At 43.7% G+C, this 22477-nt stretch overlaps 1 protein-coding gene across 5 annotated transcripts in view; it reads right to left on the bottom strand.

Moving 5' to 3' along the window:
- ubr4 (ubiquitin protein ligase E3 component n-recognin 4) overlaps positions 1–22477 on the bottom strand; it is a 203486-nt gene that overhangs the window by 146311 nt on the left and 34698 nt on the right. For all 5 annotated transcript variants that reach the window (XM_080215508.1, XM_080215509.1, XM_080215511.1 and 2 more), the window contains exons 19-29: positions 22157–22439; positions 19398–19542; positions 18341–18420; positions 17944–18072; positions 14758–14940; positions 13876–13998; positions 12662–12891; positions 6285–6406; positions 2337–2434; positions 1176–1333; positions 386–598 (exon numbers count right to left, since the gene is read on the bottom strand). In XM_080215508.1, coding sequence (XP_080071634.1) covers positions 386–598; positions 1176–1333; positions 2337–2434; positions 6285–6406; positions 12662–12891; positions 13876–13998; positions 14758–14940; positions 17944–18072; positions 18341–18420; positions 19398–19542; positions 22157–22439 — 1764 coding nt within the window. The remainder of the gene's footprint in view (positions 1–385; positions 599–1175; positions 1334–2336; positions 2435–6284; positions 6407–12661; positions 12892–13875; positions 13999–14757; positions 14941–17943; positions 18073–18340; positions 18421–19397; positions 19543–22156; positions 22440–22477) is intronic.

The following is a 22477-nucleotide window of genomic DNA, read 5'->3' as shown; positions in this document are numbered from 1 at the left end:
AAATGCTGCCTACTCAATGACATCTACATCCCGCGAAAAATAATAAAGTGTTTGAGGTGTCAACCTGATAGCTTTATCAATACAAAAATTGACTGCTATATAGATAGGGAATCTGATACAATGGTTATCCACTTATAGTGGATATTTCAGCAACTGGCTAACATAGAAAATAGGAACAGGATTAGGACATGGCTGTTTGAGCCTACTCCACCATTCATTATGATCATAGCTGATCATCCAACAAAGTAGCCTGATCCTGCCTTACACCACTATTCTATGGTCCCCTTTGTCCCAGAATATATGCAGCTATAAATTCAGAACTTCTCTTAATTTACAAAATCAAAGATTATCGAGCAAATCTTTACTAATTTAAATCTTTAATTACCTATTGGGGTCAGAATGGTTAGCAATTATATTATAGCAGCTTGTGATGAGTCGTTCATAGACACGTGCAAGGAACTCATCAGATTCTGCAGGTCCAAGAATCCTTTCCAATGATGTGGAGCTGATTTCAGACACGCTTTCAGTGCTGGTCTCCAAGAGCAATGGCAGCAGCGTGTGAATAACCTGTGGAGGGTTCAGTTCATCAGGACACCACCTGGTATGAGATTAGAACAGAAAATTCATGATATGCAAAACTTAATTAGGAGAAGCAATTCGGTTATATGAAAATGGAAGCAGCGCAAGAGAAAAGACAAAATTATAGACAACGCTGGAAGACAGTGACAGAATGACAAATAGATTCATACAAATTGGAATGTAAACTAAGAAAAAGCAAGAGAGAGAGAGAGAGAGAGAAAGAGGAGACTTTCTTTTGACGGTGGGGTAGAGTCAGGGAAGATAATACTGCAGACAACAACCCAATATTATCCCCCCACCCTCTGATCACAATGCTGTGTTTGTGTAGGCAGTAAAATGGAGGAACTGTTGCCCATTAAGCAATCAGCTCAAAAACAGCAATGGAGAGGTGTAGAAGCATTCTGAGTGGAAATTTAAGTTTTATGAAATACTTGGCACACATACACAAGAGCTCAAAGAATGGAGAGCTTACTAGCACAGTATTTTTCACTTTTAGGGGTGCTACAACACAGGCAGATTAATGATAGTTGAGGCTGTCAGGCATTGGGCAAGGGAAATCTCAGAACTAATAGAGTACAAAAATCCTATTGACTTACACAATAAGGTCACCAGTAAGCCTGACCAATGACAGAAGAATATGCTTCAGGCAGGCAGCAAGTGGCAGACTCTGATTGGACAACGTGCCAAGGTGTGCAGCCTGGATTGCACTAATGTAGCTCTCTGCAGGAATGGTGTCATTTGCAAATGCATTTCGCTACAAAAAAAACAAAACCATTAAAACCAATTTGGCTTAAGTTCCTACAAAACATTCAGTTTTATTCCTAATTTGCAGAGAATGCCTTCATAGTGCCCATCAATTGGAAGAAATTCCATTTTCTAAGCTAAGTAAACCAAACAATCTTTCCTGGTAAAAGCACCAAGGTTAGAGGTCACACAATTACATTAATGTAAAACACATAAATAAGTCATTTAGTTCAAGGGTCCACATGGTGTTTATCCACATGAGCAAAATATCCTAATTTCAATCTAATTTCCATATTTCTTTGTTCTAATTAAATGTTGATATGGTCTCTGACTCAGTAACTGATTCTACCCAGTATTTCCAAGTCTCTGCATCAAAAAATTTCCCTAAATTTCATCTATTCAATGTGTGTGTAAGCTCCCTCATTCTTGATTCTGAAGGACATATTGGCCTTGGAAAGAATGCAGCATAGATTTACCAGAATAATATCTGGATGCCAAGGGTTAAGTTGCAGGGCAGCATCACCCCAATTAATTGCCAAACAGATTTGCGGGGCTAAATTGCCTACCCTTGTTCCTTATTCCGCTAACCACTGGGAATAGTTTTTTTTGCATTTTGTACCAGTTCTCCATAATTTTTAACTACTCTATTAAATCACCCCATAAGCTAATTTTTCTTGATATTTGTTTTCCCCTCATATCAGGTAGCTTAACCTCGCTCTTTTTAACATACTCAAGTCTCTACGAGTCCTTTGATTACAGATGATCAATTAAGTTCTACTTATCCAAACTCTCTGTATCCAGCCTGTTCATGCCTTCCTGTCATACACCATGACCTTTCTATCATTAGATATTGATTTTCAGCCTGGGTTCTACTGTTTTACATCTCTATAATTTATCTATAATTATTATAATAATATAATCCAAAGGATGGCCATGCTCCCTCAGCATTGTGCTGGTTAACAATATTACAAATCATTGCATACCCTGCCAGATGTGAATAACCTTTTACTTACCCACGATCCGATGTTGGGAAACTCATTGGTGTGGATATTGTTCCATGTTTCACACAGTGTCTGTACAGATGACGGTAGGTTCTGTACCACTAACTGAGCTGCAAACACAATCAGCGTGAGAAAATAAAAATAGCAGAGAATTCACCATTAGGCATCATCAGCATAGGAATTTTACAATGCTACAGCTGATTCTTCAGGTAGAGAAATTCCAACTTTGTACAGCAGTGGTTCCCAATCTTTTCAGTAACATGACTCAGTTCAATGAGACAAACAATTCCATGGCACACCCACATTTTTCCAGCTGCTCATAAATGTCATATTTAGTTACATTTACTATGTTCACGGTCTTACAAGAGAGGTGTGCAACATAGTGTATACAACAAGCTAAATAAAGATCTAACGCATTAAAGTTTCACATCCACCACAGAATACATCGTCTTCGACAGTGAGCAGACATAAGAACATAAGAAATAGGAGCAGGAGTAGGCCATCTGGCCCTTCGAGCCTGCCCCACCATTCAATAAGATCATGGCTGATCTGTCATGGCTCAGTTCCACTTTCCCGCCCTCTCCCCATAACCCTTAATCCCCTCTCTTATCAAAAACCCATCAACCCGCTTCTTAAAAATATTTAGCGAGGTAGCCTCCACCACTTCAACGGGCAGAGAATTCCAGAGATTCACCACCCTTTGAGTGAAGAAGTTCCTCCTCAACTCCGTTCTGAACCGCCCCCCCTTTATCTTGAGGCTGTGCCCCCTAGTCCTACTGTCTTTTTTGAGCGGGAAGAGTCTTTCCACCTCTATCCTATCCATCCCATTCATCATCTTATACGTCTCAATGAGATCTCCCCTCATTCTTCTAAACTCTAACGAGTACAAGCCTAGTTTATTCAGCCTCTCCTCATAGCTCAACCCCCTCAACTCCGGTATCAGCCTAGTAAACCTCCTCTGCACTCCCTCCAAGGCCAAAATATCCTTGCGCAGGTGCGGCGCCCAAAACTGCACACAGTACTCCAGCTGCGGCCTCACCAATGCCCTATACAGCTGCAGCAAGACCTCCCTACTTTTATATTCAATCCCCCTCGCTATGAAGGCCAGCATCCCATTCGCCTTCCTGACCACCTGCTGCACCTGCAGGCTGGGTTTTTGCGACTCATGCACAAGTACCCCGAGGTCCCTCTGCACCGTCACCTGCTGCAGTTTTTCGCCACGTAAGTAATAGTCCTTCCTACCATTCTTCCTACCAAAGTGGACCACCTCACACTTGCCAACATTAAATTCCATTTGCCATTTCCTGGCCCATTCGCCCAGCCTATCTAGATCCTTCTGCAGACTCTCCACACCCTCCGCACAATTTGCCTTTCCCCCAATCTTGGTGTCATCAGCAAATTTCGACACCCTACACTCGGTTCCCTCCTCCAGATCATCTATATAAATGGTAAATAGCTGAGGCCCCAGCACCGACCCCTGGGGCACCCCACTAGTCACCAACCGCCAATCCGAATAGCACCCATTGACCCCCACTCTCTGCCTCCTATTTGACAACCAATCCTCTATCCACGCTAACACCCTACCCCCAACTCCATGTCCTCTGACCTTCTGCAGTAACCTCTTGTGAGGTACCTTATCAAACGCCTTCTGAAAATCCAGAAAGACCACATCCACCGGCTCTCCTCCATCCACCGCCCTAGACACATCCTCATAGAACTCCAGTAAATTTGTCAGACACGACTTCCCTTTAATGAAACCGTGTTGCGTCTGCCCTATCAAGCAATTCCCTTCAAGATGCCTCGCAATTTCCTCCTTAATGACGGATTCTAACATTTTACCTACCACAGACGTTAAACTAACCGGCCTGTAATTCCCCGCCTTTTGCCTGGCACCCTTCTTAAACAACGGTGTAACATTAGCCGTTTTCCAATCCTCCGGCACTTCCCCGGAATCCAGCGACGTCTGGAAAATAACCACCAAGGCATCCACTATCACCTCCGCCATTTCTTTCAGAACCCTCGGATGCATTCCATCCGGTCCTGGGGACTTGTCCACAATCAGCCCCTCCAGTCTGTCGCGCACCACCTCTCTAGTAACAGTAATGTCATTAAGACCCTCCAGTCCTACCACCTTTCCATCGCTAACACCCGGCAAATTATTCACGTCCTCCTCCGTGAAGACAGAAACAAAAAAGTTATTCAAGACCTTAGCCATATCCCCATCCCCTACCACTAGGTCCCCTTTCTCATCTGCTAAGGGACCAACGTTCACCCTAGCCAGCCTCTTCCTTTTTATATATTTATAAAAACTCTTGCTATCCTTTTTTATATTAAGTGCTAGCCCAGCTTCATAGCTTCTTCTACCCTCCTTTATCAACTTTTTTGTCAATCTTTGTTGACATTTAAACCTTTCCCAATCCTCTTCTCGCCCACTGCTCTTAGCTACTCTAAATTCCTCCGCTTTTAATTTAACACTTTCCTTCACCTCCTTCGTTATCCACGGCTTATTACCTCTCTTCCTACTGTCCTTTTTAACCATCGGAATAAATTTCTGCTGAGCACCAAGAAAGATCTCCTTAAAGATCCTCCACTGCTCCTCAGCAGACCTACCTTCCAACGCGCTCCCCCAGTCCACATTCGCCAATTCTTCTCTCATCCTACCATACTCCCCTCTATTCAAACAAAGGACACGTGTCCGGGAACCCACTTTCTCCTCCTCCATCTGCAGACACATCTTCAAAATCTCAATTCAATTATTTCTATCTATTCATTGCCCTAACTCTGTTCAATGTGCAAGCATCTGAATCTCGCCTTATTGTGTTATGAATTGAATAAACAAAGAAATCAAGCTTATCCATTTATTCTTACGTCAGGAGATATGAAATAGATCCAGAAGATAAATGTGGATACGGACAATTTCACTGCGTCTGCGAGCTTGTTTTGTCTGGTTTAACGATCAATAAAAAAAACATGCAAATACCATTGCTTGGTTTCGATGGTGTTTAGCAAAAACCACCATATCATCTCAATTTCACCCGTGGGCAACCTGCTTTAAAATGTTCACATTTTAGAATCGAAAGACTGATGCCTCACTTTTAAAGTATTTCACGAGTTTTAAGAGTTGTATTTTGGTTGGATTGAATATTGTTTAAGATGAAATAATGGTTGCGCATTAATTTTCAGTACCTTTGTAGAAAATTTCACAGCACATTTGGACAGATTTCGTGGCACCGGTTGGAAAAAAATCACTGCTATATAGTACCCACCTACTTGTACTATATAGTGGATGGGGGGGTGGAAACAAGTAATATCTGAATTGCAGCCATGAGGTTAATTCTGCCATAATGAGCTTAATACCCTTAAGATGCTTCCCACATCAACTCTCATCCAGTTCTAAGACATAGACTGTCTTCAAAAATCATAGATGATTGATGTTTACAAAAAAATTTTGCAACTGTCATGAACAATATAATAATCACCACATGAATTTTGTAAATTTATCACAATGTTCCAGAGAGTCGCATGTGATACAGAAATCCCAAATTCAGTTACTGTCTGTACAAAATTAACCAATCTCAAATAGGACAGAAGTGGGGACACCCTGATTGATGTCAAAATCTCAAGAGTGGAAGGAAATAGATAAAGAAAAGTAAATCAGCCAGGATTCCTGTGCCCTATCATTTGCAGCAAACTCCGTTGATGATCAGAATATACAGACATCAGGTGCAATATTCTTAATTGTGATGCTAGGTTTACACACTGAAGAGTCGGTACAGCAAAGTATCAGATAACTGTTGGCAAAATTAGAAGTCAACAGATGGAGGCAAAAAGGAAAAGACCAGAGGAAGAAAAACTGTCAGAAGGTCTTTCAAACAAAATAACAGCTGCAGCTCATTCTCTCAGGTATCACTGGTTACACAGCTAAACAATGTCAAAAACCAAACCAATTCACGTCCTTACCAACAGAGTTAGTCTTGCAGCGGGTAGATCCAATTGCCAGTGCTGCTGCGTAACCGTGCAGCTTCTCCTCCGTTGGACTTTCAGTTGCACCATCCTCACACAGACTCCTCAAAAGGTACGATCTAATATCAATTATCAACCAATCAGAATGTAAAACACAACCTTGACAAAAACACTCATTAAGGACCATTGTTAAATATCAACACTAAATCGTTGATGCCTATACGTACATCATAATGACATGTATCATTTAATGAGTGGTTTACATTTCACACCAAAGATGGAAGCAGCTAATTTAACAATATTACTTCCAGGCAGATCATTGCAGTGGATTAAACGACCCTTTCACTTCCGTGATCTGAGTTTGAACTTAGCTAAACTGAGACAAAATGTCTTCTTTTCCTGCAAAATGTGAACATCCCTAATGAAAATTTTGGGTGTTTCAAGCAATTGTGAGCCTACTACCTCAACATGTTGTTCACAGTTCTCATCCAGTTGCACAGAATCATAGAATCTCTGCAATGCAGAAGGCCAATTGTGTCTGCACCAACAACAATCCCACCCAGGTCCTATCCCCGTTACCCCACACATTTACCTTGCTAATCTCCTTGACTCTAAGGGGAATTTACAATGGCCAATCTAACCCGCACATCTTTGGAGTGTGGGAGGAAACCGGAGCATCCGGAAGAAACCCGTGCAGACGGGGAGAACGTGCAAACTCCGCACAGAAAGAGTTACCCGAGGCCGAAATTGAACCTGGGTCCCTGGCGCTAACCACTGTACAACCCAAGAAGCAGCAGAAAAATTCATACTGGTCCAAAAGGAGATACTCATCTCAGGTTGTGGTTGGATTACTGAATGTTGGTAGGAGCAAAGACAAAATTATACTTAATGTAGCTATCATATCATATGTAGCTATCATATCATATGTAGCTGTCATTTTCATAAATAACCTAGATAAGGAAGTGGAGGGATGGGTTAGTAAGTTCGCCGATGACACGAAGGTTGGTGGTGTTGTGGATGAACATAAGAACATAAGAACATAAGAAATAGGAGCAGGAGTAGGCCATCCAGCCCTTCGAGCCTGCCCCGCCATTCAATAAGATCATGGCTGATCTGTCGCTGCTCAGTTCCACTTTCCCGCCCTCTCCCCATAACCTTTAATCCCCTCTCCTATCAAAAACCCATCAACCCGCGTCTTAAAAATATTTAGCGAGGCAGCCTCCACCACTTCAACAGGCAGAGAATTCCAGAGGTTCACCACCCTTTGAGTGAAGAAGTTCCTCCTCAACTCCGTTCTAAACCGCCCCCCTTTTATCTTGAGGCTGTGCCCCCTAGTCCTATTGTCTTTTTTGAGCGGGAAGAGTCTTTCCACCTCTATCCTATCCATCCCATTCATCATCTTATACGTCTCAATGAGATCTCCTCTCATTCTTCTAAACTCTAACGAGTACAAGCCCAGTTTATTCAGCCTTTCCTCATAGCTCAACCCCCTCAACTCCGGTATCAGCCTAGTAAACCTCCTCTGCACTCCCTCCAAGGCCAAAATATCTTTGCGCAGGTGCGGCGCCCAAAAATGCACACAGTACTCCAGTTGCGGCCTCACCAATGCCCTATACAGCTGCAGCAAGACCTCCCTACTTTTATATTCAATCCCCTTCGCTATGAAGGCCAGCATCCCATTCGCCTTCCTGACCACCTGCTGCACCTGCAAGCTGGGTTTTTGCGACTCATGCACAAGGACCCCGAGGTCCCTCTGCACCGTCGCCTGCTGCAGTTTTTCGCCTCATAAGTAATAGTCCTTCCTACCATTTTTCCTACCAAAGTGGACCACCTCACACTTGCCAACATTAAATTCCATTTGCCATTTCCTGGCCCATTCGCCCAGCCTATCTAGATCCTTCTGCAGACTCTCCACACCCTCCGCACAATTTACCGTTCCACCAATCTTGGTGTCATCAGCAAATTTCGACACTCTACACTCGGTTCCCTCCTCCAGATCATCTATATAAATGGTAAAAAGCTGAGGCCCCAGCACCGACCCCTGGGGCACTCCACTAGTCACCATCCGCCAATCCGAATAGCACCCGTTGACCCCCACTCTCTGCCTCCTATTTGACAACCAATCTTCTATCCACGCTAACACCCTACCCCCAACTCCATGTCCCTCGACCTTCTGCAATAACCTCTTGTGAGGCACTTTGTCAAACGCTTTCTGAAAATCTAGAAAGACCACATCCACTGGCTCTCCTCTATCCACCGCCCTAGACACATCCTCATAGAACTCCAGTAAATTTGTCAGACACGACTTCCCTTTAATGAAACCGTGCTGCGTCTGCTCTATCAAGCAATTCCCTTCAAGATGCCTCGCAATTTCCTCCTTAATGACAGATTCTAACATTTTACCTACCACAGATGTTAAACTAACCGGCCTATAATTCCCCGCCTTTTGCCTGGCACCCTTCTTAAACAACGGCATAACATTAGCCGTTTTCCAATCATCCGGCACTTCCCCGGAATCCAGCAACGTTTGGAAAATAACCACCAAGGCATCCACTATCACCTCCGCCATTTCTTTCAGAACCCTCGGATGCATTCCATCCGGTCCTGGGGACTTGTCCACAATCAGCCCCTCCAGTCTGTCGAGCACCGCCTTTCTAGTAACAGTAATGTCATTAAGACCCTCCAGTCCTACCACCTTTCTATCGCTAACACCCGGCAAATTATTCACGTCCTCCTCCGTGAAGACAGAAACAAAAAAAATTATTCAATACCTTAGCCATATCCCCATCCCCTACCACTAGGTCCCCTTTCTCATCCTCTAAAGGACCAACATTCACCCTAGCCAGCCTCTTCCTTTTTATATATTTATAAAAACTCTTGCTATCCTTTTTTATATTAAGCGCTAGCCCAGCTTCATAGTTTCTCCTACCCTTCCTTATCAACTTCTTTGTCAATCTTTGTTGACATTTAAACCTCTCCCAATCCTCTTCTCGCCCACTACTCTTAGTTACTCTAAATTCCTCCGCTTTTAGTTTAACACTTTCCTTCACCTCCTTTGTTATCCACGGCTTATTACCTCTCCTCCTCCTATCCTTTTTGACCATCGGAATAAATTTCCGTTGAGCACCAAGAAAGATCTCCTTAAAGATCCTCCATTGCTCCTTAACAGACCCTCCCTCCAACGCGCTCTCCCAGTCCACATTCGCCAATTCTTCTCTCATCCTACCGTATTTCCCTCTATTCAAACAAAGGACGCGTGTCCGGGAACCCACTTTCTCCTCCTCCATCTGCACCAGAAACTCCACCATACAATGATCACTCTCCCCAAGAGGATCCTTCACCACAAGGTCCCTAATTCTACCCGCCTCATTACATAGCACCAGATCCAAGATAGCTCGCTCCCTCGTCGGCTCCAACACACACTGTTCGAGGAAACTATCCCGACAGCATTCCAAGAACTCTTCCTCGAGCCCCCCACGTCCAACATGGGTCGACCAATCAATATGCAGATTGAAATCCCCCATAACTACGGCCGTCCCATTCTTGCACGCCGCACTTATTTGCGCGTTAACAGCCCGCCCCATCTCCAGATCATTATTCGGGGGCCTATAGACGACACCCACCAGCGTCTTCCTCCCTTTGCTGTTCCTAATCTCCACCCACAACGATTCCACCCTCTGCTCCTTGGCTCCAATATCATCCCTTGCTACCACCGTGATGCTATCCTTAATCAGCAGAGCTACGCCCCCCCCTTTTCCCTCCTGCCTATCCTTCCTAAACACTTGATAGCCCTGTACATTCAGCTCCCAGTCCCTGTCACCCTGCAGCCACGTCTCTGTAATGGCCACCAGATCGTATCCATTTGTGTCGATCTGCGCCATCAGCTCATCCACTTTATTCCGAATGCTTCGTGCATTCAGATAAAGTGCTTTCATCCCAGCCTTCACCTGGACCCTATTTGCCGCAACGCCACCAACTATACTCACGCCCCCTACTCCCTCTATTATTGGGACATCCTCGGCCTCTTCCCTTACATGTACACTCTCCTTAACTTTAGACCTCATAAGGTCACCTACCCTCGCACCCTCCCCCCCCCTAATTAGTTTAAAGCCCTGTCTACAGTCCTCTTTACTCGATTCGCCAGCACTCTGGTCCCAGCACGGTTCAGACCAACCCCATCCCTCCCGAACAGGTCCCACCTACCCCAATACTGGTGCCAATGCCCCATAAATTCAAACCCATTCCTCCCACACCAATCCCTGAGCCACCCATTCACTTCCTTAATCCTGTCAACCCTACGCCCATCTGCACACGGTTCAGGCAGTAGCCCAGAGATAACCACCTTGTCGGTTCTACTTTTTAATTCCATTCCAAGCTTTTCATACTCCCTCCCCAGATCCTCAGTCTGCATTTTGCTTACGTCACCGGCACCCACATGTACCACAACGACCGGATTCTCACCCTCCCACTCCAGGTTCCTCTGCAGCCCAGCTGCGACATCCCGTACCCGAGCACCAGGCAGTCAACACACCCTTCTGTGCACTTTGTCAGTGTGACAAAGGACAGTGTCAATACCCTTCACCCCACTATCCCCAATAACTACTACGTTCCTTTTCCTTTTCTCTTTGCCTATGTCCTGCTGCAGCACTGTACCGTGTGCAGCTTGCTCACCAACCTCACCTGCCTCGTTCTCGTCCAACTTGGAAGCAAGAACCTCAAACCTGTTATGCAGATTAAGAGGCTGAGGCCTCCGCTCCTCACCCCCCTTCCTCTTCCTAGTAGCCCCTTCTTGTCCCTGACCCTTAGAGTTAGCCAGTCTAGGGGGGGTGGATGTCACTTGCACCCCATTGACAATGGCACCCTCTCTCCCCTTGATGAGCCTCAGTGTCTGTAGCTGGAAGGATGATGGTCTGGAAGGATGTCAGAAGTTGCAGCAGGACATAAATAGGACGCAAGACTGGGCGGAGAAGTGGCAGATGGACTTCAATGCGGATAAATGTGTAGTGGTCCATTTTGGCAGGACCAACGGGATGAACGAGTACACTATCAAGGGCAGGAGTCTTAGCAGTGTTGAAGAGCAGAAGGATCTTGGGGTCCGGGTCCACAGGACTCTTAAATCGGCCTCGCAGGTGGAGGATGTGGTCAAGAAGACATATGGTTTGCTGGCCTTCATTAATCGAGGGATTGAGTTTAGGAGTCGGGAGGTAATGCTGCAACTTTATAAGACCCTTGTTAGACCCCACTTGGAGTACTGTGCGCAGTTCTGGTCGCCTCACTATAGGAAGGACGTAGAAGCTATTGAAAGGGTACAGAGGAGATTTACAAGGATGTTGCCTGGATTGGGAGGCATGCCTTATGAAGATAGGTTGAGGGAGCTGGGACTCTTCTCCCTGGACAGACGAAGGTTGAGAGGCGACCTGATAGAGGTTTATAAAATGTTGAGAGGAATAGATAGGGTGGATTCTCAGAGGCTATTTCCCCGGGTTGAAATGGTCGCTACGAGGGGACACAGATTTAAGGTGCAGGGAAGCAAGTACAGCGGTGATGTTAGGGGTAAGTTTTTCACTCAGAGGGTAGTGAGCGAATGGAATCGGCTGCTGTCAGTGGTGGTGGAGGCGAACTCGCTGGGGTCTTTTAAAAGACTTCTGGATGAGTATATGGGATTTAATGGGATTGGGGGTTATAAATAGGTCTATGGATTGGTAGGTATTGATGTGATCGGCGCAACTTATGGGCCGAAGGGCCAGTTTGCGCTGTAGTGTTCTATACACCTGACCAAGAATTGCTGATCTGAGTGCAATGGGAGCTTTTCATTTATAACTAGCCTGTATAAACAATGACTTGAAAGAGCTTGAAGCCAACACTATGGTTTTTTCCCACCAACCAGCTAAATTTGACCACTACCCGCAGCATTTCAGCCAGCAACTAATAATTACTTATGATAGTACAGTGAATCCCAATTTTAAGTGCCCTGATTTAGCGCAAATTCAGATACAACACGCTGAATCATTGAGCTCTTTTTTTTTGCTCTTTCTGGGGAACTGAAAAATTTTTGATGAGTTAATTTTGTGTTTTCTTTATTAAAGAGCTTTACTAAAAATTAATTTGTTTTAATTTCTACTGTAACAACAACAATTTATTCACGGAATTCTTTAATTAAAAGGTCATTTACTTGCCAGATGGTCAACGTGCAAAAAATGGGTCAAATAGGGCGATAATAGGGGTGTTTTAGGATGTTAGGTCAACATTGGGTCAGTTTGAACGCTGATTTTCTTCAATCCTGATTTAGCACGATCCTGCTTTTTTCACAATAACATTTTATGGATCCCAACCATCGTGTTATAACAGGGCCGTACTGTGTTCAAAATTTATACCTGGTAAATGCAGCATAGATGCCAATCAGCTGAAGAGTTGCAGGAAGCAGATTCTTTGTAATCTCAGATGTTTTGTGAGAATCTGTTTCTGCAGCCACTTTGGAAAAATACTCATCCAGAGACACTTGAACCTTTGAAATGACTGCATCGAGCGTGTAGATGGCCTGCAAGTTTGGAAGGCGGCTGAGTGGGAGGATAGCACTCGCATCAATTGCACAGTAGGAAGAAATCTAAATTTGAAAGAAAGACCTAATTAATCTCATGCATGGGGGTAGTAATATTCAGCAGCATATATGCAATGAATGGCAACAATGTTTTTGTCAATCAGCCACCACAAGAGAGAATGAGTCAAACTAAGGAGTAAAACATGTTTCACAAATTAATAGCTAATGGGAGTCAAAAGGACACATACACCTTGGATGTGGATAAGCTGTTGACTATTCATCATTTTTCCTGTGCCTTGGAGGCACGTAAGGCAGTAATCAATTACATTAAAATCTATTTTGGACTTTTACATACAACTTGCTTCAGCCACATCTGCTAATGTGTTTGGACAAGTTGCAAAAGGTTTATTATCAGCTCTTTTCCTCATGGATTCTATTTCAATGTTTGCTTAGAGATCCGTGTCAGGCACTCAGAATGGGACCATGTAGGTCCATCTTCTCTTCCAGACTGTTCAGTAGCAGCAGCTGTACAGTCTGCAGTACACATGATCCCCTGGTTATCACCACCGGGTTAAACCACCTGATGTAGTTTTCTACACTGCAAGCTGGCATGCTTTATTCGGCAACGCTCATTTTTCACAGGCCCATCACTGTGGTGTTGAAAGTCTCCTGCCAATTTCTTTATGACTGAATACCCAAAATCTCCCCTTTCAGCAGATATTTCTCTGCCTTGAACTTGTTGATTGGTGTAGTTTCTTTCTCAGAGAGCCTCACTCACCACGAGGGCAGAGCAAGCCAACCCTGCACTCAGTGCCACGATTATACTGAGAAAGCAATGTCAATTTTTGCACCTGTGTCAATGATTCTTATCTCCACTTGGCCCAAAAGTATCTTTGGATGATATCATGCCAATGAAGGCAGCACTTGATGTGATAGCCTGAAAAATGACCACCATGTTGGTACTTCCCTCAAAAAAAAAACCAAGATGAACTTCTCCTCTCACAAAGAAAAACACCCTCCAGTCAGAGATCATGCTGGTTGTCTTCTTACCTGTCTGGCAACATACTCCTCTGCAAGCTCCACATCATACTTCACAAAGCTGCACTTGGTGACAGCCAGATCCACCAACGAGCCAGCGTGGTCTGGCTTCATACCCTGTCGTACCAGGTGATCCTTTACCAAAACAAAATCAAACACTGGGTCAAATCAAGGTACTAAACAGCTCAGTGAATTGGGATGTGGCATATTGAAAATAACCATGCCTTACCTACTTAATATTCCCTTTATGAGTACATTACTAAATAACTATCCTGCTGCTCTTAAGCAGGTTCATAAAATGCTTTCATTAAGCTATGATAATCAATCCTACTGACTGTAGTTGTAAATGATCTGTACCACGCTGACCAGAGAGAGTCAAAGCTTCTTGTCTGTTCTGCTGGGTTAATAGCTAAAGCAAGAATCAATGGGCAAGAGTGGCCTCTGCACCCCTGGTTTCTGCCCATAACTTCTACAGAGGAACCCCTTTTGGAAAGTGCATAGCCACCCAGCAAAGACTGGGTTTGGCATCCATGTGATGCAGCCACCAAACAGTCTGCCAGCCCAACCACCCCTCACACGTGAAACAATTTGGTCAAGGAAACTGGGAGCCTGGCATGAGACAGTACCATAAGGACACAAAGGGAGAAAATCCAAAACAAAAAAGAAAATAATACCTAAAGGGCATTTTTTAATAGTCTGTGTCTGAACCTTCAGATTCTTGGCTAATATATTCTCAAACACTCAACTCTTTCTCCTTTGGCAACTCCTGACCGACTTTGACCACACATACAACCCCTTTCCCTACAACTAAAGCTTCAGTAAGAGAGACTATTTTTAATCTCCTACGTCAACAACCTCCTCACCGTGTTTCCACAAAATATGCATCTTTGGTACCTTAATCCAGGTTACATAGGAGCTGATACAAAGCCGCGATGACCATCGAAGTGTATGCAGGATGTCGCATTCGCTTAGCTCTGTTGTACTCATTGCCACTTGGTTGATGTAGGCTTTCGATGGAGGCATGATACCCAGGATCCTCCACAAGATCAAGAAGTAATACTGAATGGAGCATGCCTCCTTGAAAGAAAAGTCATTGAGAGATCAGCAAGGAACCCTAAAGTAATGATTCACACAACAGCTACGAACAAACACTGTCAAAGACAATCCAAAACATACTCAGGCTGGACAAAAAGACACACATCAGGCAGGATTTTGCTCATCCCGAAACCGTAAAATCCCGCCTGGGGTCAATGGACCTTTCCATGGTCCAACCCTCGCCTGCTCCAATTCCCGAGCGGGATGGTACAATTCTGGCCATTGGGTAGAATTTCAATTTGTACAACTTACAATAAATCAACAAATATTTTGCAGCAGATGCATATCACATAAGACTCCCCACTTTTAAGGTTAAATTAGGTTTTAGGAGTACACTCTGAAAAGGATTCTTTTTTGTATCAATAATACATTAAAAATGCTGCATGGTTATAATTTTGCAAAGTAATTCAAATGTAGGTGATGCTGTTAAAGGAACATTATAGTGACATGGTTAACAAATGCCAAAAAATTAATTCTACTAACTTAGGATCCATGCCAGCTTTTAAAAATATGCAAAAACTTCAGAAAATTTGCAAAATCTGTAACACATTAGACCAAAAAAAACAATGATAATATTTATCAAAGAATGATATGAAAGGTTTCCACAGCCAGCTTGGACTGAATGAGGTGCTTGGAAGGACAGTGCTCCAAACTTCTTTTTCCCCTCACTCTCCATGTCAGAACCAGAAACACAAAAAAAAAATCAGGTCAAAAAGGACAGTAGGAGGAGAGGTAATAAGCCGTGGATAACGAAGGAGGTGAAGGAAAGTGTTAAACTAAAAGCGGAGGAATTTAGAGTAGCTAAGAGTAGTGGGCGAGAAGAGGATTGGGAGAGGTTTAAATGTCAACAAAGATTGACAAAGAAGTTGATAAAGAAGGGTAGGAGAAACTATGAAGCTGGGCTAGCGCTTAATATAAAAAAGGATAGCAAGAGTTTTTATAAATATATAAAAAGGAAGAGGCTGGCTAGGGTGAATGTTGGTCCTTTAGAGGATGAGAAAGGGGACCTAGTGGTAGGGGATGGGGATATGGCTAAGGTATTGAACAACTTTTTTGTTTCTGTCTTCACGGAGGAGGACGTGAATAATTTGCCGGGTGTTAGCGATGGAAAGGTGGTAGGACTGGAGGGTCTTAATGACATTACTGTTACTAGAGAGGCGGTGCTCGACAGACTGGAGGGGCTGATTGTGGACAAGTCCCCAGGACCAGATGGAATGCATCCGAGGGTTCTGAAAGAAATGGCAGAGGTGATAGTGGATGCCTTGGTGGTTATTTTCCAAACGTCGCTGGATTCCGGGGAAGTGCCGGATGATTGGAAAACGGCTAATGTTACGCCGTTGTTTAAGAAGGGTGCCAGGCAAAAGGCGGGGAATTATAGGCCGGTTAGTTTAACGTCTGTGGTAGGTAAAATGTTAGAATCTGTCATTAAGGAGGAAATTGCGAGGCATCTTGAAGGGAATTGCTTGATAGAGCAGACGCAGCACGGTTTCATTAAAGGGAAATCGTGTCTGACAAATTTACTGGATTTCTATGAGGATGTGTCTAGGGCGGTGGATAGAGGAGAGCCAGTGGATGTGGTCTTTCTAGATTTTCAGAAGGCGTTTGACAAAGTGCCTCACAAGAGGTTATTGCAAAAGGTCAAGGGACATGGAATTGGGGGTAGGGTGTTAGCGTGGATAGAGGATTGGTTGTCAAATAGGAGGCAGAGAGTGGGGGTCAACGGGTGCTATTCGGATTGGCGGATGGTGACTAGTGGAGTGCCCCAGGGGTTGGTGCTGGGGCCTCAGCTTTTTACCATTTATATAGATGATCTGGAGGAGGGAACCGAGTGTAGAGTGTCGAAATTTGCTGATGACACCAAGATTGGGGGAACGGCAAATTGTGCGGAGGGTGTGGAGAGTCTGCAGAAGGATCTAGATAGGCTGGGCGAATGGGCCAGGAAATGGCAAATGGAATTTAATGTTGGCAAGTGCAAGGTGGTCCACTTTGGTAGGAAGAATGGTAGGAAGGACTATTACTTACGGGGCGAAAAACTGCAGCAGGCGACGGTGCAGAGGGACCTCGGGGTCCTTGTGCATGAGTCGCAAAAACCCAGCTTGCAGGTGCAGCAGGTGGTCAGGAAGGCGAATGGGATGCTGGCCTTCATAGCGAGGGGGATTGAATATAAAAGTAGGGAGGTCTTGCTGCAGCTGTATAGGGCATTGGTGAGGCCGCAGCTGGAGTACTGTGTGCAGTTTTGGGCGCCGCACCTGCGCAAAGATATTTTGGCCTTGGAGGGAGTGCAGAGGAGGTTTACTAGGCTGATACCGGAGTTGAGGGGGTTGAGCTATGAGGAGAGGCTGAATAAACTGGGCTTGTACTCGTTAGAGTTTAGAAGAATGAGGGGAGATCTCATTGAGACGTATAAGATGATGAATGGGATGGATAGGCTAGAGGTGGAGACACTCTTCCCGCTCAAAAAAGACAGTAGGACTAGGGGGCACAGCCTCAAGATAAAAGGGGGGCAGTTTAGAACGGAGTTGAGGAGGAACTTCTTCACTCAAAGGGTGGTGAATCTCTGGAATTCTCTGCCCGTTGAAGTGGTGGAGGCTGCCTCGCTAAATATTTTTAAGACGCGTGTTGATGGGTTTTTGATAGGAGAGGGGATTAAGGGTTATGGGGAGAGGGCGGGAAAGTGGAACTGAGCAGCGACAGATCAGCCATGATCTTATTGAATGGCGGGGCAGGCTCGAAGGGCTAGATGGCCTACTCCTGCTCCTATTTCTTATGTTCTTATGTTCTTAAACACAACTTAATAACAACTCAGTGAACAAGTGCCGGAAACACAACAGTTTTTTAAAAATTGGATAAATGCATGCAAGAAAGAAGGGTAGAAGGGTGGGAAGTAAGTGGATAGCTTTCTTAGTTAACCGACAGAGACAATAACCCTGTAGCCTCCTTCAGTGCTCCAAGGTTTTATGATTCTAACAGAAATCTGTGCATTACCAGGGGTGTTGCATTCTTGTGCTCTTCCCTCTTCAATGTATCAAACTGTGAGCCAGCTGCTAACAGCAAGATCAATGATGCATACAAGTCATCATACTTCAAAGCACCAGTGCAAAGAACATCGCAGATCTATGGAACAAGAGACAAGGAAAAAAAATGAAAAAGTCTCTAAATGCAGTATCAAAAGGAAAGACAGATTCTGAATAAATAATCGAAATCCATGTAATGCAGATTTGTAGCCAAATTCCATACTCTGCACAATCTGTCACTGCAGCACAGTCACATTATAGTTACACAAACAGTTGTAGTAATATTACCATCTTAATATACTACACAAATTTACAACTTAGCACAGAATTTCACTGGCTGCCACAAACTGCAATTATGTAGCTCTCACCATCTCATCCAATCTGCTCCTCTCATCAGTGGATGTCTCATGTGAAAGAATGCTGTAGAATTTGGGCAACGGTGTAGAATCTGTGGTGAAGAAACAACTCAGTATCAGCAATAACTCAGCATAGGTGAGAAATTATTCTACATGCAGTCATATTGCAGACAGTACTAACATGAGAATACAGAAACAAGAGACTCAAGTCAGTCAGGTCACTGAAAACCTTGTCCAATATCCAGCTACCCAACTCTCTTGCTCCAATGTCCAGCCCTCTTACTAACTCTGTCCAACAACCAGCCCAATCATCCTCAATATTCAGTCCTTATGCACCAATACAGTTATTCTGATCACGAGACCCCTTCACTGCTAACACTCACTCGTTTTGACCCTCATTCTGTAACCAACTGTTCCCAACACCTAGCCCTATACTAAATTGCCCTCTTGGTCAGCCTTTTCATTCGAACTATCCCAGGCAATCATCATTAACATTCAACTCCCTGTCATGACGCCTCCTAGCTCAGATACATCCAACAGGTATTTAACACATCCATCCTGTTCCAAAGCTAAACCAATTACGTATTAGTTTTCCTTATCAGATTAAGTGCCCCTTTAATTTGTATTTGTTGACTTGATTTATGGATTTCTCTGAATTTTACCCAATTCCTCCTTGCTTTTCACAATGTCAGGGTTAGACTCAATCTTTGTGCTTTCAATTTCTGACATTTTCTCATTCAACTAATTCCCTCAACCAGAGTACAATCATTCCACAGATCTCTCTTTTCTACAAATATTGCTATCGACATTACTCATTATCTGACGTTCCCAATGTCTCACCGTTTCACGCAGTGTGATCATTCCACAATTCTATCCTTTCAGCATGCATATCTTAGTTTGCTGTACCAAGCAAGAGTGTTAGTCTAGTTCTGCCGTACATTTCCCACTCAATGTTCTTTCCAAGTTGCAGCATTCCAGAATGTAACGTGTGGTGTGATAAAGAGACCTTACGCAAAAAATTATTACAGGAAACAATGGTCCCACCATGTTTCACGTAACTTTGCCATACCTGTCCCACTGTGTTTAGCCCAGTTTTCTTCAACCTCTTTAAATCCATGATAAAGCGGCACTTGAACACGTCGGCCAGATTCCTGGGCACCACTCATGTTGGAGCCAGCACTACTTACTGGTGGGGTTAACAGATTATACTGAACCTAAAGCAAAGATTAAACATTCATAATGTCAGACAAAGACATATGTCCCATATAGACCATAACAGTATTGTCTTTATGTCATTAAATTCATTTTTTAAACAGCATCTGAAAGACAGTGTATGGTGTACTGGCCTTCATCAATCGAGGAATTGAGTTTAGGAGTCGGGAGATAATACTGCAGCTGTATAAGACCCTGGTCAGACCCCAGTGAGTACTGTGCTCAGTTCTGGTCACCTCATTACAGGAAGGATGTGGAAGCCTTTGAAAGAGTGCAGAAGAGATTTACAAGGATGTTACCTGGATTGGGTGGCATGCCTTATGAGGATAGGTTGAGAGAGCTTGGTCTTTTCTCCTTGAAGAGACGAAGGATGAGAGGGGACCTGATAGAGGTGTATAAGATGTCGAGGGGTATTGATCAGGTGGATTCGCAGAGGCTTTTTCCCAGGGCTGAAATGGCTGCCACAAAAGGACACAAGTTTAAGGTGCTGGGGAGTAGGTACAGAGGAGACGTCAGGGGTAAGTTTTTCACTCAGAGGGTGGTGGGTGAGTGGATTCGGCTGCCATCGGTGGTGGTGGTGGTGGAGGAAGCAAATTCAAAAGGGTCTTTTAAGAGATTTCTGGATGAGCACATGGGACTTAATAGAATTGAGGGTTATAGGTAAGCCTAGTAGGTAGAGATATGATTGGCGCAAATTGTGGGCAGAAGGGCCTGTTTGTGCTGTAGTTTTTCTATGATTCTATCTCACGTGCAAAACAAGCAGAATTGAGTTGTCAAATGTCTGGTTGAGTTCAGAGTCCCACAACGGAATGACAGGTTCATCATAGAATAGACGAGACCAAGGAGAAATAAAACATAGCTGTGATGGCATGAATGACATGAGGTTAATGACAAAGTTAACACCTAGAAAGCAGAGACATCAACAACACAGAAATTTGCAGCACCAATGAAAAAGCAGCAACTAAACTAAACACAGAAACAAATAAACAAAAATACAGAAAACTAAACTTTAAGAACGAGAGGTGAAAACAAACTGAAATGCAAAGTTCGGCTTGAGAAAATGAAAATCTGAACAAGACTGAGGATTGGGTCAAAAAATTCATGTTTTTTTTGCCGAAATTGCTTAAGTACTTTCACTGGCAGTTCACTGATTATATTCAACAACCATTGCAAGGAAAGGCAAGTGACAAATTGGCAAGGACAGGGTCAGGCTCAGTTACAATACCCCCATAACTGGCTAACTTCTTGACATTCACTATCTGAAGTAAAAGAGCATTTAGTTGGGCAAAGTGCTGGACCACAACCACGTGTGGCACCATGCAAAGAAGTCAATGCCACATGAAGAAAAAGTACTCCAAGTGTCATCTTAAAGTAAGACGAACCAAGAAGAAGTTATTGCTGACCTTTAAGTCAATCTGTGCTATTGTAACATATCAAGCGTCATAGGAAGTGAACTGAAACCATCTTTTCCTGGACCTGATGACTGTCCAAAAGTTAGAAGCTTCTCTTTTAGTCCACCTGTAGCTTTTCACTCTGGAGTTGATCCATGTGAGGTCTATTTACTGTTTCAATGTGTTTATTTAATGTTTCAATTCTTATTCATTTATGGGACATGGGTGTTGCTGGCAGGCCAACATTTATTGTCCATCCCTAGTTGCCCTTGGAGGACAGTTCAGAGTCAACCACATTGCTACGGCTCTGGAGTCATCTGCAGGCCAGGCTGGGTGAGGATGGCAGATTTCCTTCCCTAAAGAGCATTAATGAACCAGCTGGGTTTTTCCAGCACTTGACAATGGTTTAAATGGTCATCAGTAGATTCTTAATTCTAGATTTTTTAAATTGAATTCAAGTTCCACCATCTGCCGTGGCTGGATTCAAACCTGGGTGCCCAGAACATTAGCTGAATTCTGGATTAATAGTCTAGGATAGTGGCATTGCCTCCCCTGTATGTGACATGGGTGATCAGAATATACAAAAGACAAGAATTGAACTGTGTATAAAGTTTGTCGTTTTTGTTCTACTGGGTAAATGTGGCTTTGGGGAAAAAGACAGAAAGCAACCCAAGGCTTAATTCGTCCTCCCAAGCACCGACTGGAATGCAGCAAATACCAAAAAGTCTTCATGACAGTCAAGTTACCAAGTCACTCAGGAGGCTCTACCCAAGTCTCTTTTCATTCTGTTCTACAACTGCATTTATTAAACTCCTGCTACAATCAGAATATGAAATAAAACAATTGCTGCAAGATGGCTAACGTAGTATTAAAAAATAACATGCTATGTTTAGATTTTCAAAATACAGTGCAAACCCTCAATAAAGATGTCTAGCTCCATGTCATCTTCCTCTTAACGTAATTGAATCAGCAATGCCAGCGCAACTAAACAGTGAGCAAAGCACAAGACAGGTTTGGGCAACGTGACCATCAGATGCATTAAGTCAGTCCCCTAGACACTGTACCCATCTTTCATAAACGGTGTAAACATTCTGTAGTTTCATAACCTGCATCACTCATTTAATCTAAACATTTTGTTCAACAGAATGTAATATGGTCAACACAATGTTGCTTATGGGTTCATTTATAACTTACATATTTAGTTAACAGCAGAATTGGTCCTTACCTGTTCAAATAGGTAGATCGGCACTTTTGAATATTGCTGAAGGATGTATTCAAAAACCAGCAACAATCGGGCTAGTGTCAGTGGCACACACCGAACCTGAGCTTCTGCCTTAGATGCCACTTCAACAATCACCTGTATGCACATTGTGACAACAGCACGGCGACCACTCTCTGAGAAATTATGGAAAATTAGCAGCAGAAGCTGAAGGTGCTCAACATTCAAATCCTCTGAGTCAGTTGGTACCACTCCATGGAATATGTTCTGCTTCAGTGTTCCAATAAACCTAGCAGGAAAAAAGACAATTTTATGTACTTTTCTGTG

This window comes from Carcharhinus amblyrhynchos, chromosome 30 (genome assembly GCF_965287045.1).
Source record: "Carcharhinus amblyrhynchos chromosome 30, sCarAmb.v2.hapA, whole genome shotgun sequence".
Taxonomy (NCBI): Eukaryota; Metazoa; Chordata; class Chondrichthyes; order Carcharhiniformes; family Carcharhinidae; genus Carcharhinus; species Carcharhinus amblyrhynchos.
The sequence above is the reverse complement of the archived record's forward strand: the minus strand, read 5'-3'. Positions and strand labels throughout refer to the sequence as shown.